This window comes from Arachis ipaensis, chromosome B8 (genome assembly GCF_059453495.1).
Source record: "Arachis ipaensis isolate K30076 ecotype BB chromosome B8, ASM5945349v1, whole genome shotgun sequence".
NCBI lineage: Eukaryota > Viridiplantae > Streptophyta > Magnoliopsida > Fabales > Fabaceae > Arachis > Arachis ipaensis.
The window spans coordinates 35,533,194-35,549,994 of NC_142443.1; the positions used below are offsets into that span (position 1 = coordinate 35,533,194).

The 16,801-nt window shown below is 35.5% G+C and overlaps 2 protein-coding genes across 2 annotated transcripts; one reads left to right on the forward strand and one right to left on the reverse strand.

Moving 5' to 3' along the window:
• The first annotated feature begins 1,567 nt into the window (after window positions 1-1,567).
• Window positions 1,568-6,526, forward strand: PWP2 (periodic tryptophan protein 2). The gene is made up of 7 exons (XM_016315452.3): window positions 1,568-3,013; window positions 3,280-3,531; window positions 3,634-3,726; window positions 4,020-4,391; window positions 5,154-5,498; window positions 5,620-5,847; window positions 5,934-6,526. The coding sequence occupies exons 1-7, from the start codon at window positions 1,802-1,804 to the stop codon at window positions 6,102-6,104; spliced, it is 2,673 nt and encodes an 890-aa protein (XP_016170938.1). The 5' UTR covers window positions 1,568-1,801; the 3' UTR covers window positions 6,105-6,526.
• A 293-nt stretch (window positions 6,527-6,819) lies between these two features.
• Window positions 6,820-15,867, reverse strand: LOC107613235 (putative LRR receptor-like serine/threonine-protein kinase At1g53430). Its single transcript, XM_016315134.3, has 24 exons — window positions 15,512-15,867; window positions 12,448-12,628; window positions 12,221-12,292; window positions 12,001-12,069; window positions 11,834-11,905; window positions 11,677-11,748; window positions 11,503-11,574; window positions 11,331-11,402; window positions 11,142-11,213; window positions 10,956-11,027; window positions 10,808-10,879; window positions 10,596-10,667; window positions 10,380-10,445; window positions 10,166-10,225; window positions 10,052-10,090; window positions 9,925-9,971; window positions 9,450-9,817; window positions 9,154-9,349; window positions 8,917-9,054; window positions 8,492-8,604; window positions 8,155-8,365; window positions 7,828-8,065; window positions 7,554-7,704; window positions 6,820-7,395 (listed from the first exon to the last, which is right to left on the reverse strand). The coding sequence occupies exons 1-24, from the start codon at window positions 15,639-15,641 to the stop codon at window positions 6,982-6,984; spliced, it is 3,069 nt and encodes a 1,022-aa protein (XP_016170620.1). The 5' UTR covers window positions 15,642-15,867; the 3' UTR covers window positions 6,820-6,981.
• Between the last annotated feature and the right edge of the window lie 934 nt (window positions 15,868-16,801).

Sequence of the window (16,801 nt, forward strand, 5' to 3'; positions counted from 1 at the left end):
AATTTTGCTTTACTCGGAAAGCTTGTTTGGCAATTATTGCATAATAAAGATAAGCTTTGGGTAAGAATTATGTTTGCAAAATATTTATCTGGGAGTTCTTGCTTTTCACCCAAATTTTCTAATAATGTTTCAAACACTTGGCGAGCGATTTATAAGACAATAGAAAAGCTTCGTGATGGTTTTGATTGGTGTACAAGCAGGATGTCTCAATCCTTTTGGTATCATGCTTGGCGACCATGTGGAACGCTAGCTCCTTTGGTTCCTTTTGTGCACATTTCTGATTCTCACTTGAAGGTAGAAGATGTTTGGCACCATGGGCATTGGCGGTGGGATATGCTTTGCACAATGATTCCGGAAGAAGTTAAACTTGATTTGATGCTCTTTGATCCTATCAAGCAGGCAGGAGATAAAACAGGTTGGTTTTGGACAAACTCAAATACTCTCACCTACTCGACTAAAAGCGGGTATGAATGGCTATTGAAGAAGAAATTTGGCTGGAATGATAATGAAAATTGGCTTTGACTTTGGCGCTTGAGAATACCGGAGAAGATAAAGTGTCTGCTCTGGCTTTACCTCAACAACGGAGTTCCCACAGCTAGTTACCGGTTTCAAAGAGGTATTTCTACTTCTGATTTTTGTCAGAGATGTTATCTTGCTCTAGAGGATATTAACCACTGCTTTAGAACTTGTCAAAAAGCTCGTCAGATTTGGATTAGCTTAAATTTGGGAATGACTGCTGAGGACTCTAGTTTGAAATTTGTGTCTTGGATTCGTTCTAACCTCAACAAAAATGAGTTTCTCTTTGCAGCGGCCTTTTGGTGGATTTGGATGGATAGGAACAATGACATCTTCCACCAAGATGATCCATGGAGTAAGGAGAAAATTGTTCACTTAGTTAAACATGCTGCTCGAGATTTCTCTAATGTTGTTATCAACCAAAAACATATTATTCCTTCTTCTTTGAAATATAACTGGGAACCACCTCCAATGAATGTCTGTAAAGTGAACTGCGATGCAAGCGTTTTTGAAAATGAGCAATTAGCTGGCTTTGGATGTATTATTAGAGACAGCATGGGAATTTGGATAAAAGGTTGTTCTGCCAGTATACCTCTTTCTAGTGTTCTCTGTTGTGAGCTTCATGCTATTTGGAGAGGGCTTGTTATGGCTTGGGATTGCGAGTGCAAAGAGGTCATATGTGAAACTGATAATCTTGATGCGTTTCTTCTTGTTTCGCGAAGCACAACTAGCATGATTAGGAATGACTCTGGTCTGCTTGACAAAATCAAAGAGATGCTCCAGCGCAATTGGACAGCTACTTTAGTGCTCATCCAGCGAACAGCAAACAAAGCGGCTGATTTAATGGCTAAGACTGCTATTTTAAACAAGCAGGTGTATCTAGAATGATTACTGCCTCCTAATAATTTAGACATTATTATTAGAGAGGAGTACTACTCTTTTATGACTTTTATGTGGCCAACATATTAGCCATTGGTGCAATGCCTCTACCACAACTACTCTTTATCCTAAGTTCCTAACATTAAAAATTATGACCATAAAGTTTCATATGTTTTTTTAGCTGAACAAGTTTCATATTTTTGTTTTCGAAATTTCAGTTGATATCTATGTTTCTTAAAGCCCATAATCCATTACATCACGAACCCTTGCAAAACCCTGATTACATAACAAAATAGCCGCCGTGAGAGCGGGAAAGAGCACTTGACTGGAGTGGTTGGCGTGGTTGCCTCTGTTGATGCGTTTCAAAAGCAGCACCTCTCATCTCTAAAACCTCTAACACCAAATAATGAATTTCAGGTTCCAGAACCTTCTTGGAGCCCCCTACAGAGGGGGCAACACCGTAATCTCCAACAACACTCTCCTAATCTCACCCGTCGGTAACAGAGTTGCCGTCACCGACCTCCTCAAGTCCCACACCACTACCCTCCCTTCTCAGTCTTCCTCCAACATCTCCCGCATCGCCGTCTCCCCCGACGGCACCTTTCTCTTAACCGTCGATGACCGCAACCGCTGCCACTTCATCAACCTCAGCCGCCGTGTCGTCCTCCATCGCATCTCCTTCAAGCACCCCGTCTCCGTCGCCAAGTTCAGCCCCGACGGATCCTTAATCGCCGTCGCCGCCGGTAAACTCGTCCAGATTTGGCGCTCCCCTGGCTTCCGCCGGGAATATTTCCCCTTCGAGCTCCTCCGCACTTTCGCCGACTTCGATGGCAAGGTCACGACCTTGGATTGGAGTCCTGACTCCAATTACTTGCTCGCAGGGTCCAAGGACCTCACTGCGAGAATCTTGTACCTCAAGAAATCGAAGAAAGGTGCTTTGAGGTATAGGCCTTTCTTGCTTTTAGGGCATAGGGATTCTGTTGTAGGTTCGTTTTTCGCCGTTGAACCGAAGACTAATAGGGTTCGTAGGGCCTATACTGTTGCTAGGGATGGAGTTTTGTTTAGCTGGGGTTTTGTTGATGGACGTGTGGGTGATGCTATGGATGCTGAGGGTTCGGAGCCGGAGTCTCCGGGGACGCCAGAGAGAGATGCAGAGGGGAATTTGAATGTTGAGAATGGTGCTGTGAAGAAGAGAAAGGAATGTGATGGTGAGATTGATGACGAGGAAGGGTATTTGTGCAGGGGGAAGTGGGAGTTGTTGAGGAAGGACTTTCTTGGGCAGGCGCCGGAGAAGGTGACTGCTTGTGATTATCATAGAGGGCTGGACACGCTGGTTATTGGGTTTTCGAATGGAGTTTTCGGGTTGTATCAGATGCCGGATTTTGTGTGCCTTCACTTGTTGTCTATATCGAGGGAGAAGATCACCACGGTGGTCTTCAATGAGCTTGGGAACTGGCTGGCCTTTGGATGTGCAAAACTCGGGCAGTTGCTTGTGTGGGAATGGCGTTCTGAGAGCTACATTTTGAAGCAGCAGGGTCACTACTTTGATGTGAATTGCCTTGCTTATTCGCCGGATTCACAACTCCTTGCTACCGGAGCAGATGATAATAAAGTGAAGGTATTTGAGAATAAATGATATTCTTGTGTTCGAAAATTGAACCATTTTAATTTGTTACCTTGCACGTTTGATAATATCTCTATGTTTCGCAAGGTTGGAAGTGTGTTAATTTCTTTTAGAATTGTTTAAGATTAAACCCTGGTTTTGTAGTGTCTTCGATAATATATATGTATTACTATACTGCATCAGTTTAAAATTGAGTTCTCTAATTCTGGAACAAGTTTAAATTTGAATTCAAGTGAAAGTTATCTATTTCTTTGCTACAGGTGTGGACTGTTTCCTCAGGCTTTTGCTTTGTTACTTTTTCTGAGCATACTAATGCTGTTACTGCTCTACATTTTATGGCAAGTAACAATTGTCTGCTTAGTGCATCTCTTGATGGGACTGTTCGAGCTTGGGATTTATTACGATACCGAAACTTTAGGACATTTACAACCCCTTCTTCAAGACAGTTTGTTTCTCTGACAGCAGATCAAAGTGGCGAAGTGATATGTGCTGGTACTAAAGATTATTTTGAGGTATCCTTTCACGCAAGGATGTTTCTGATTGTATCATTATTTACATATATAGTATATAATATGCAATAAATATATTTTCACCCTTTTTGCTATGTGTAACAGATTTTTGTCTGGTCAATGAGAACTGGCCGTTTGTTGGATGTGCTTAGTGGTCATGAAGGTCCTGTTCATGCGTTGATGTTTTCTCCAACAAATGTTAGTCTTTTTGTTCTAATGTTTATCTGCACAAGCTATTGTGATCCATTTTCTGTATTAGTTTTCATTTGTTCCAATGAAGCCATGGTTCAGTTTTTGCAGTTTTATAAAATAATAGTAACATGTATAAGTCCATATTGTCAGATATCTATACAATGTCCCGAGAGTTGACAATGAAGGGAACTACTAAAATATGTTGTTTTGTATTTTATTTCCATGGTTTTTACTTTTTAGATTTATTGTGCCATACTGCTATTTATAGGAAGCCTAACATCATTTCTTTTTTGATGCAGAATATCTTGACTTCATCATCATGGGACAAAACTGTTCGGTTGTGGGATGTCTTTGATGGAAAAGGGGCAGTTGAAACATTTCCTCATACACACGAAGTTCTCACTGTTGTTTATCGTCCTGATGGAAGGCAGTTAGCTTGCAGCACATTAGATGGGCAGATTCATTTTTGGGATCCAATAGAGGGTTTGCTAATGTATACCATAGAGGGTGCCAGAGATATTGCTGGAGGGCGTCTTATGACTGACCGTAGAACAAGTGCTAATTCAAGTTCAGGAAAGTTCTTCACAACCTTATGCTATTCAGCCGATGGAAGCTATATTTTAGCTGGGGGCGTTAGCAGATATATCTGTATGTATGATGTTGCTGATCAGGTTGGCTTGCTTGCATTTATGAATCTCTCCTTATTATGTAGAATTTTGCATATCTAGAAGTCACAGCACAAAGCCTATTAAATTAGGATCTAATTTACTTGCCAAATTGATTGCATGTGGATAGGAGGAATAAGGAGAGTAGTTATTGGTTTACGGTAAATATGATACTTCACATTGACAATTTGACATTGTTGAAATTTACCTTTCTGTGGTAGCATTCTGTTTAAATAAAATACTAAAGCTCGAATGCAGCATAGTGTTGCATAACATTAGTTTAATGGATTGGTTGCAAGTCTTAGATGTCTTCTAATACATGGATTTCTTGAATGTTTGGGATACATATGGTTTTGTAAATTCTTGATCTTATCCGCCTACCTGGCTGCCCAGTAAGTTAATCAAACACAGAATCATTTAAAGACTGATGCTCAGAATCTTCATATATCCTTCTGATAACTACTCAAGTAAATCTGGGATTGAATAAAATTTTGTTCCTGGCCAATATGTTTCTCGCAGTTTAATATTGACCTATATGATGCATTCTCTCAGTCATGACAAGTTCCTTGTTTTCTAGACTTACTCTCCTGCTTTTTGTAGGCTTATGTAGCGCATTTCATTGTGTCTTCTTTCTTCTTGAGTGGGATATTGCTTAATGTGCTCAAAACTATGTCTGATTAAAATAGACTGTTCTGCCCACTTGCAGATCTTGCTAACATGTCATACCATAGTAAGTTCATTTTATTAATCGGAATCTATTAAATACAGGTACTGCTGCGACGGTTCCAGATAACACTCAATCTTTCATTAGATGGAGTTCTTGACTTCTTAAACTCCAAGAATATGACAGAAGCTGGCCCACTAGATCTAATTGATGATGATAACAGTGACATTGAGGATGGTGTTGACAAACAAACAAGAGTGAACCTAGGATTTGGTTTACCAGGCTCCCTGCCTAACCGTGGAAGGCCTATTATTCAAACAAAATGCCTAAGAATTGCACCAACAGGCAGGAGTTTTGTAGCAGCAACAACTGAGGGAGTCTTAGTTTACTCTGTTGATGAATCATTCATATTTGATCCAACAGACCTTGACATAAATGTTACACCAGAGGTACTTCTACTTCAAGTTTTCTCTTTCAGATACTGTTTTAGAAAAACTTGCTGGAAATAAATGTATAATAATTCACCTTCTTTTAATGTCATTAGTAACATGAGTTGACATTGTTGAACAGGCTGTTGAGGAAGCTCTTGGTGAAAATCAACCAAGCAGAGCTTTGGTCCTTAGCCTTCGCCTAAATGAAGACTCTTTAATAAAAAAATGTATCTTTGCTGTTATGCCAGGCGATATTCCAGCAGTTGCCAGATCAATTCCTTCTAGATATCTCAAGCGGTTAATTGAAGCACTTGCAGATCTTATAGAAAACTGCCCACATTTGGAATTTGTACTCAGATGGAGTCAGGTATTCTATACTTATATTTGTTTTCCCTATTTTTTAGGCATAAAAATCAGATTATTCCTGTAAAATAATCTCATCTGAAATGGCAGGAGCTTTGCAAAGCCCACGGGAATTCGATTCAACAGATGTCTAGAAATTTGCTTCCATCATTAAAATCTTTGCAGAAAGCAATCACTAGAATACATCAAGATCTAGCTGATACATGCTCTTCCAATGAATATATGCTGCGATATTTATGCTCTTCAGGTGCCAAGGAATGAACGCAGCAATCATTAACATGGATTTTCTTACAACTTTGCTCAACAGAGATCTTCCAACAGGAATGCTTATAATATGGTACATGATGAGCTCAACGTGCTACACCTCTGAGGAATCAAATATTTGATGAGGCATAGCTTTGTATCACCTTGTAGCATCTTAGTGTTTGTAAAGGGAATTCGTCCTTGAATAGAATTCCAATTTTGAGTTAAAAAAATTGCTCCAATTTTGTAGCTCGAAGGCGTGCATTATGTTTAGTTTGAAGGGGGTATTGCAGGTTTCAACTTTGACGAGAAAATGCCATGCTCTTAGTAATGTCCTGTGTAACAGTTGTCCTTCAATTTTGTATGACATCAAACTAGTGTTTGGAATCAAATATTTAGGGATTGATTTATTTTATACATAAAATTCTGTATTTATTTAATATTATTCATGACTACATGAAGTTCACCATTTTTTGTTAACTTTTTATTTAACAATGGGATCAGATGCCCAATTTTTCTTAGACCTGTTGCTATGACGTTAGGGAATGTAAGTCCTATGCCATATGGTGAACGTTAGGGAATGTAAGTCCTATACCATATGGTGAGTGGTAGTGTGGTACAAGGCGACATGAACTTAGATTTTACTAAATGTTTACATGAGAAGTTAATGAAAACAGAACACTTTATCCGTGCACATCGTTTGGTTAGTGAATAAATCGAAACAAGTTTGATATTTTGAGTAAAAACTTCTCCATTCTTAGATCAAAACCAACATGTCTAAAGAAAACTTCTATGCAATCACTCTTAATCTATTACTGCTTAGTGCTTACATGATTTACAAAAAGAATATGAATTTAATGTGAGTTGGCCTCCCAAATTTCAAAGTCCAAACAGATCACACATTGCCCGAACCGTTTATAAGGTTATTGGTTGAGGAATAATCTTCTCCACTAGTAAGAGAGATGGAGGAGTCAACCCAGGGTCCATTCATGGATCTGCTCCTCTGCTCTTGGCTATATTGTGAGAATGCAGAAGAAATATTTGTTTCGCTGTCGTGTGACAGCATCTCAAAGGCCTTGAATCTTGCGTCTTGTGCACCCTCGCTGCGCTTGATTATTGGTGCTTGGATCGGAGTCTTCCCTTCAAGCATACTTATAATAGATGACATGGGTGGTCTAAGAGTAGGAGATGGGTTGGTGCACAAGAGTGCCAACTGCAGCATTCTCATGGCTTCTTCAGGGGAGTAGCTTGAACCAAGACTTGGATCAACCAACTCCAGAAGGTTTCCTTGCTCTTGGAGAACATAGGCCTTTAGAGGGCATGGAAAGAAAAATAGTAATTAGAAATTCAAATGAAATCTAAACTTTAGAAGAGTCAAAAAGTAACTTGGTGATCATGCACCCAAATGATCCCACACAACATTTGAGGTTAACATAAAACTCAAAGCGACATGCAGTTGCAACTTACCCAATCCAGAAGATAAACAAACTCCTCTTTTGGTCTGTAGTTTGTGTTGCTCTTCCCACTAACAATCTCCAACGCCACAATGCCAAAGCTATAGACATCTGCTTTGTCAGTCAAGTAACCCCTCATAGCATACTCTGGGGCCATGTAACCACTGGTAATAGAAAAATTTTAGTATCATTGAGTCAGTGAGTTCATAAAACAATACAAAACATAAAGCGTTTTTTTTCCAGCTAGGACTGAAACTTAAAATGCTGTGGTGTGGCAAGATACTAACATTGTTCCAGCTATTCTTGTGCTGATATGGGTATTCTCTTCTTCATCAAGCTTGGCTAAACCAAAGTCAGAGATTTTAGCATTCAGACTCTTATCAAGTAAGACATTGGTTGCCTTAATATCCCTATGGACTATTTTTAATACTGATTCCTCATGTAGATAAGCTAAACCCCTTGCTATACCAACACAGATCCTCATTCTTGTGGGCCAATCCAAATGTATCCTCTGTTCTTGTTTACCTGGAGGGGAACATTTTCTTTTTCAGTTAGATATGACTAGGAACATACACCACGGAAACAATGAGTTGTTCGTAAGAAAAGGTACTAACCGAAAAGGGCACGAGCAAGACTATTGTTCTCCATGTATTCATATACTAGCAGCAATTGGTGTCCTTCAATGCAACAACCATAAAGCTTCACAAGATTTGGATGCTGCAAAGCAGATATCATGCCTATTTCATTGACGAATTCGCGGTTCCCTTGCTTTGATTTGGCCGAGAGTTGCTTAACTGCAATTACAGTACCATCTGGCTGTACACCCTGTGAATAGGAAATGTTTTCAGCATCTTTGTCTTCATAGCGAACTTATTGGTGTATGAGGTAATTTCCAATGTTCTAAAACTTCATACTGCTCAAGCAAGATGAATATAATCCATTCAAAGTTACCTTGTATACTGGCCCGAATCCTCCTTCACCTATCTTGTTTGCTGGGTCAAAGTTATTAGTAGCAGCTTTAATTTGCCTTAAACTGAAATAGCCTGTTTTCAGCTCTAGAAGTTCTGCAACAAGGTATGTTTATACAAGTTAATCAGAATGAAAAAGTACACATGAAAACAGAGAGACAAGAGGGGGTGATAAAAACATATGATTAGTGGGGAAGAAGTTTCAGGAAGAAAGCAACACAATGATCAGAAACCAAGTCAGCAATTTCAAATAACATAGAACACATGATTTTGTCACCTCAAAAAGAATATCACAAGAAGATATCATTTTGGATCTTTGCAGTAAAATTTTTGCTATGAAATAATATAATCTTAATAGAAGTATCTTGGCTGCTAACCATTTTTTTAACCTTCTGTTTGTGAAATTACCTTTGTCTGTTTGATCTTTCCCACATAGGAAACCCATCTTCCAAAGGACAAATAGTATCAGTATGACGAATGCGCACGATCCGATCACAATTCCGACAATTGCTCCAGTAGACAGCCCATTCGAAGGAATTTTGAAGTCTAAAACAAAGTAGAAGAGTCTTTAGAACATGAAATAATATGATAGACAAAACTTAAAAAGAAAGGAAGGACAAGAACAATAGGGTTGAAATTACTTACTTGGAGTAACAGTTATGGCAGATATAAGAGGTCCATATACACCTCTCACAGGAATGGCATTAGTTCCTTTCCCTGCCCAGGACAAGTGTATCTCCAAGGTATTATCATTAACATCTACATCAAACTCCTCAGTAATTGGTTTACCAGCTCCACCAGCTTTTTCAGCAATGTTAAAATCTTTCAAATATTTAACACCCTGCCATGAAAAAGTATTCAAAACATTGAAAACTTTTGTTATCTTGTAAAACCAGGTGCACAAATTTTGGTAAAATGCGAAAAACAAAAATTTTGCTCACTTGGACTGAAACATCGAATATACGCTTTCCAAGGCTGCTAAATGTATGGTCATTAGAAAACATTATCTCAGCAAAATGAAGCTTCACTTTATAATTTCCATTCTTCATACAGAGGCCATAGTAATTAAGAGACAAAGGGGCAATGCGAGCAGTTTGGTAGTATTCAGGTCCACTAATATTCAAATTGAAATCATTTGCTGCCACATGTGGAGCATCCGTATCTCCTAGATATGCTCCTGTGCTGCTGTAAGCCCACTTGCTGCTACTACTATGATAGTTTGAAGTGCCGCTTCTGCTGACGTCGGCTTCATATTTTGTTCCCTCAGCCTCAATTTCAGATCCTCCACAGTTTATGAATATTGAATAAGCTGCATAAACATAGTGAATCACTTTTGAGAAGAAGAAACAACAACTTCTTTTGTTAAATATTACGTCAAAAGTAACTATCATTTAACTACTATGTTTGGACACTTACTGTTTGCTTTTCCTGAACATGGCAGGCCCCTCTTTAAGCATGTAGTTCTACAAGACATGAGGTTTGTTTTTAACAGATTATTTAAAGCTGGCATAGAATATAAACTAAACCATTAAAAGAAACTTACGAAGTGCTCGCTGAGGAAGAGAAGCTGGAAGCTAGGTTCCTGTTCAATAGTTATACAGAACTTAGCATTGGAATATATGAAATGCTTATGTAGTTTCTAGACAGAGAAGCTTACACATCCTGAAGTTGGCAACTAGGTTGAGAAGGCGATGTAAAATCGTTGTAAGATAAATCCCTGAAAGAGAGAACATAAAGCAATTTAGTAACTTCATTCAGTGACTGCTAAAGACAAGTATATGGTGTTGGTGTTCTTTAGTAATAGCTAAATTTGAACAATTGACTCTAAAATTTGCAAATAAAGAGGGAAAAGTTCGGCAAAATATGCTAACATGTCCTGGTCGCTGCCTAGTATCCATGAAGGAATTGTTCCGGTCAAAGAATTGTTAGTCAGGAACCTGCATCATCAGTAGCTTATCTTCATCATATCAGAGAAAGTTAAAATCAATAAAAGCAAAGCACTCAACATTCTTGAGATCAAATTACAAGTTGGAATAATCATATCCTTTTTGAACTACCCGATCCGAGAAAAGAAATTGTACACTTACAGGTAATTTAGTCCTTTCAAGTTCTCAAGTGAATCTGGGATAGAACCATTCAACCTGTTGAAGCTCAGGTCTCTGCAACAAAAGAACAAATCTTTCAAACTCATTCCTCTATTCTTTTTAGCATATATATCATTGAATTAAAAGTACATATAGATTTTCAGATAAACAGATATGTAGTGAAAATGTTATACCCAAAGCATACAACAACTTACAGAGTTTTTAAACGTTGCAATTCACCAAGATAGGGTGGAATGTGACCAGTGAGAGGGCAATTTCTTAATTCCCTATGTCACCAAACACTGAATGAGTTAGTAAAAAGGGTAAATGAATTATATCTTGTATAATTCTTCACATACTCACAGTCTGGTCAAGCTCTTCAACTCTGTAAGATTAGGAAATGTCATAGGTGGTCCCTTCAAATCAGTTATTCTCCTGATACATGTAACATTTCATCAATGGAAAGAACATCTGTCTCTGTTGAAGATTGAATTCTACAATGCAGCAATTTAAGAATATGTTTAAAGTTTAAACAGAGAAAGTACTCACAATTCTTGCAAAGTTGTTAACTCAGATATAACAGAAGGAATTGGGCCTTCCATGGATGTTCCCTGCATATCCCTATAAAAAATACAAGACGCCTCACCGAATTAACTCAAAAGCAACCTGAATTATGTGCATTTGTTTTCTTCTTTAACAAGGAAAAATATCATGCATGAAGCAAAATTTTAGACTCACATTCTCGTAATTTTGGTCCAGTTCCCAAAAAAGTTTGGTATCTTCCCAGAAAAACTGTTTCCATCTATCCTACTGCAGAAAATGGCAAGTTATTTCAGAATTTAACCCAGACATAATAAGAAATTAAAGAAAAAGGTAAACAAAAAAAGTTGTAAAAAATCATATCACTTACAACCCAGTGAGATTCTTTAGTTTGCCAAATTCTTCTGGGATTGCCCCTGTAAAATTATTTCCAGAGAGAAGTCTGCATGTGCATTTTCAAAGCAAGATGAGATCATGATACATAAGAAATGCATCCACATTAAATGAAAAATATATCTTGAAATCAATCAATAAAAGTTCTTACAATTGATCCAATTTGCTCAAATTTCCAAGGCTACGTGGAAGGGATCCTCCAAGTTGATTATCTTCTAAGTTCCTGTTACCATGGATTAACAAATTCAATTTATTCTTCCTCTTCAAATACTAACCCATCTGACACAGTCATTTTATCAAACACTTACAGTTCAAGCAAAGTAGCAATGTCACCAATTTCAGCGGGAATTGGACCACTAAGATTATTTCCCAAGAGTGACCTTAAGCATAGTAATAATCGTAGAATAATTAGTGATTTGAATCATAGAGCAAGAAAACAATAACACAGATACAAATTAAGGTAATGGTGACTTACAGATTAGTAAGTGGGATGTTTGCAAGACTCTTTGGAATTGAGCCATTGAAATAATTGCGAGTTAAATCACTGCAAAATTACAAAAAATTCAGTTAATTAAAAATTCTATCTTACATTAATCATATACAATTAAGTCAAGTAATGACTACAAAATTAAGCACATTCAAAATTTCTAACAGACTCACAAGATATATGAACATGTAACAAGAAAAACACTTACAGTTCCACCAGATGAGTTAGATTTCCAAATTCATCAGGTATAGCTCCAGAAATGTTGTGACCCTTGAGAACACTACAAAATAAAATTTAATTTTGATATATTATCCAAAAAAAAAAAGTTTAACACGTATTGCCACCTAAGATTTGATAACTACTTTTCACATTCACTGCGTAGATACATATCATTGAAAATTAAACACATTGATAGAAAAATTAAAATTGACTTACATGTTTGTAACATGGCAAAGAGTGTTACTATTGAAAGAGCAATTGCATGTGATATTCCTAAGGACTTGAGACCCTGAATTGGCTTCTTGTTTTCCAAATCCTCCGTCAACGTTACATGAATTTTGTGTTACTTTCCAGTTCAGGTTCTTCACTTTATCTGATATTGTTTGTAGCACTTTCACTGTAACACAATACACAATCCAATTGGATTTTATTATCTATATGCATTAATATAATTAACTTGTGATAAAAATATTTGTATCTGTTCAAGATTCTAGAAATCGAACAGACTATTGAATCGGTAGAGATAGAAATTCAAAGATTTAATGGTATTTATTTTTCTCATACTTTTTTTCTTCTATCTTTTTCGTTTTTAAATTTCAAAAATGTATAAAATTAAGCACCAATTTAAATACGAAATTATTATTACTTACTCTATATATTAACAAAATGCATAAAATAAAATGTGTGTTATTGTGTACGTATAACATATCTTAAAAACAAATACAAGGTATGAATAGTACGTGAACGCGAGTCCCATCAAATTGGACAAGTACATGAATTAACCAAGGCTTTATTAACCACCTTTTAAACCGTAGTATTTAATTAATTGAAAAGTAAATAATGTATGTACGAATTCAACCATGTCAATTGAAGATGGTTCAATTAATTAATATTTCTAGATTGACTTAGAGATATTTCAATTCAACAATCGCATGCTTCGGCTACTATATCAACTTGAAACTCCCATAAATGATTTAAAAGATTTTAACTGGCCCATATCATTGTTATTGCATTCACGTGGTCAATAGCCTAAATAAATGAACGCCATGCTATTATAATTATATAATAATAATGAAAAAAAAAGAAGAATAATAAAGACAACAACTTGTTATACTTAGTTTGTCGGCTAACAAAGTCATACATGGTTGGCGTGGAATATAAAATACTAACGAAAATTGAACTTTTCATGCAACTATATGCTACAAGTCACTTTCAATGATCTTTTCATATTCTCTCAAGGCTTATCGTCCAATTTTGCATGTTTGGTTGCGCATTCAACTTTTTTCACAAAAAAGATGTTTAGAAATTTAAAATTTCTTTTTTTATTGTTTTTTTTTTCGTAAAAAATTCTGTTTGAATTTACATGTGTTTTTTAATCAAAGAATTATGGGGTGGATTACTTCTAAGGTTGCTTCATTAAGTAACATTAATTTATAGATTCAAATAGGCTATTAACTATGAATCACTTTATTTTAAGATCTTTTTAACTAAAATTAATTTTGATAAACTTAAATTATCAATAATTAAATATGCAAATGCTGGACTATGTCTCCCCACCCCCCGCCAAAAAAAAAAAAAAGAGTTCTAGATTTATTTATTTTTTAATGGAGGCCAATAAATATGCTACTAGCCGACACACAAAGCAGGTTTGAATAAAACACTGAACTCATAAAAAGAAGCACCTCTCCTTTCCACAAAATGGTTGAAGAAAAGTCAAGTTTAAGAACACATATGGCTTAATAAGGCATTAATTACAAAATAGTGCTATGATTAGCCAAATAGCCAGTTCTGATAATAAGAAGAGTATGCAAGATAATACAGCACGTAATTCCATTCATGAAAAGTATTCCATTTTGGTACACTACTAATAATGCTTTAGTAATAAATTTAAAGAAACACAAGTGGGGATAGGAGAAATATGATTTTAGCAAACCATGAACAGATTAATCTCTTGTTTATTAAGTCAAAGGTCCCACACTTAAAAGTTTAATAGTATTTTGGTCAATAATTTTAAAACATCTTGTATGTACACAGTTATTCAACCATATATGAAACAACTTATTTTGTGTTTTTTTTAAGTCCCCTTTACATCATTATAGAATTATGAGCTGCATGATCCATTCCTTGGTTTGACTACAACAAAACATAGAATATATCTTCTATCTATTATTGATAAAGAAAACACGGGTCACACAGTAAATATGATAGAATAGATAGATAAATATAAAAATATCTAAATAATTCAATATCATATATGAGTAAATTACAAAAAAAGTGGCCCCTTTTGCATGTTAGGATGGGACATTCTGACGAGGGACGGCAATAGCATGCCATCTAGCTAATTATAGAGATAAAAATGCATACAAGATATTTTATTTATTGAAAATTTATTAACATTATTTTTAAAAATTCCGATTTACAAGTTCATTTCATTTTATGGTAAAAGAAAAACGAGTTTCAAATAAATATAATAAAAGTACATGACTCCATCATTATTTTTGTGGACACCAAAAACCTTCAAAAACAACTGACAAGTCCATCTACAAAAAATCTATGTCATCATATAAATAATTCCAAAAAATAAAATAAAATAAAAAATAAGGAAGTGTATGATAAACAATTCGCCATTATTGCTAGCAGATAAGTAAAACATGTCACCATGAAAACGAAAAGAAAAGAAAAGGAAAAATTTTTGAGAAAACTAGATGTGCAGAAGCTCCAATAAGAAAAAACAATATAAATTCATGTGCCAAGTAATAGAAACATAGGAAGATTGACCATGATCAGTTCAAGTTTTGGATCTGGTAACTGACATAAAAAAACCAAACAGCAAAATAATAAAAGAAATAGCAATTGAAGTTGATGATAGATAAATAAATAAATAAATTCTGGAGGTATAAGCAGAGAGCAAAGAACACAAACTTTATTCGGCAAAAACAGAACAAGGTAATCAAAAGCAATGCCAAAAACAAGGACAATCACTTCAAACTCCAAACTCAATCTCTACGAAAATGATTGATTATATATATATATGTGGTCTATTTAATTAATTCATACAATTCGAAACGGTTATAATGCAAATCTTTTCATTCTTTCTTATTTTCACACACAGATCGTTAACACAAAGTTCTCATACATTTTTTCTTTTCTGCCAGAAAAGAGCGTTAGTGTTATTTTTTATGGCAGTTTTTTCTTCCTTTAAAAAAAAAAGAGCACCACGGAAGTTATAGAAGTTACTGAAACCCAAAAAAAAAAAAAAAACAGAGAAGATGAATTGTACCTTCATCTTGTGGTATGAGTTGAGCGAAGGATCCAAACTGTTGGAAGCAATTGAAGGCAAGGAACACAATGATGAAGAAGGCTTTGAAGTTTTTGGAGCTTGTTGGCATAACAAACTCCACCTTCATCATGATATGGTGTGTAATTAATTATTGCTGGCCACCTTAATTTAATTTCCCGTTGGTTTTGAGAAAGGGACGAAGAAGAAGACAAGAAGAGTAGCTATGATTATGTGTTATTATTTGTGGGAGCGAAACAGAGTCAATAAGAGAAAGAGAAACGTTTTAAAGCCATGTGTGTCTACAGTCTACTCTATATCTATTTATTTGTCATGAATCAAATGAGGAACTTCCGAGTGATGGAACTTCTAAGTATCTTTTGTTGAACTTGAAATAGATTTTTATTTAAAAAAGAGAAAAGAGGTTAAGTACGATTTTGATCTCTAAAATATGGTTCAAAAATTTTTTTGTCCTCAACCTTTTTTTTAATATAAAATCGTTCATAAGGTTCAACTTAGTTTTAAAATAGTACTTCGGATCAAAATACTCTCCTCCAACAAACTTACTTCACCAAAATACTTAGTTTTGCTTATTCTTTTTCTTCTTCATCATCACAGTATCAGTAACAATAACAATGGAATCAGAAGTGTAAGATCCAAAACTTTTGAAAAGTCTTATTATGATCAAGTCTCAAATCATATAGTTATTTATAGCCTTAATTTCGGAAATCATTTTATTAAAGATAATTAAGGCAAGTTGTGATTTATTGAATTTGAGACAAGTTATGATTTATTATCCAATTTTATAATTATTGGATTATTTTCTATAATTATATTATAAAGTTGGTAGTTGTAAAATAATAAGGATTTCTATATGATTTGGATTAAATAATTAATTTTTTAAATATTAATACAACTATTTTGGAAAATAGAGAAATTAATTATACTATTTCTAATTATTTGATTTGGACATTTTATTGAAAATAATTTGTGAAAGTGATGAACAAATAATATTTTCTATATATAATTAGTGTTGAATTTAATTGAGTTTCAATTACTATATTATCCCCTACTTTTATTTGAAATTACTAAACTACCCCTAGCCTAACACAAACCATAGTTTTCAAAATGATGAAACCCTAATTTCCAAGCATAGCAGCCGCCACCCTTTCTTCTTCCCTTCAGCAAACCTGCAACCCAACGAAGGAAACAGAAACAGAAAATCATGGGGGAGGGAGCTTGAGAAGGGAGATCTGGCAGAGAGGGAAGGGCTGCGCCGTGACCACTACCCAG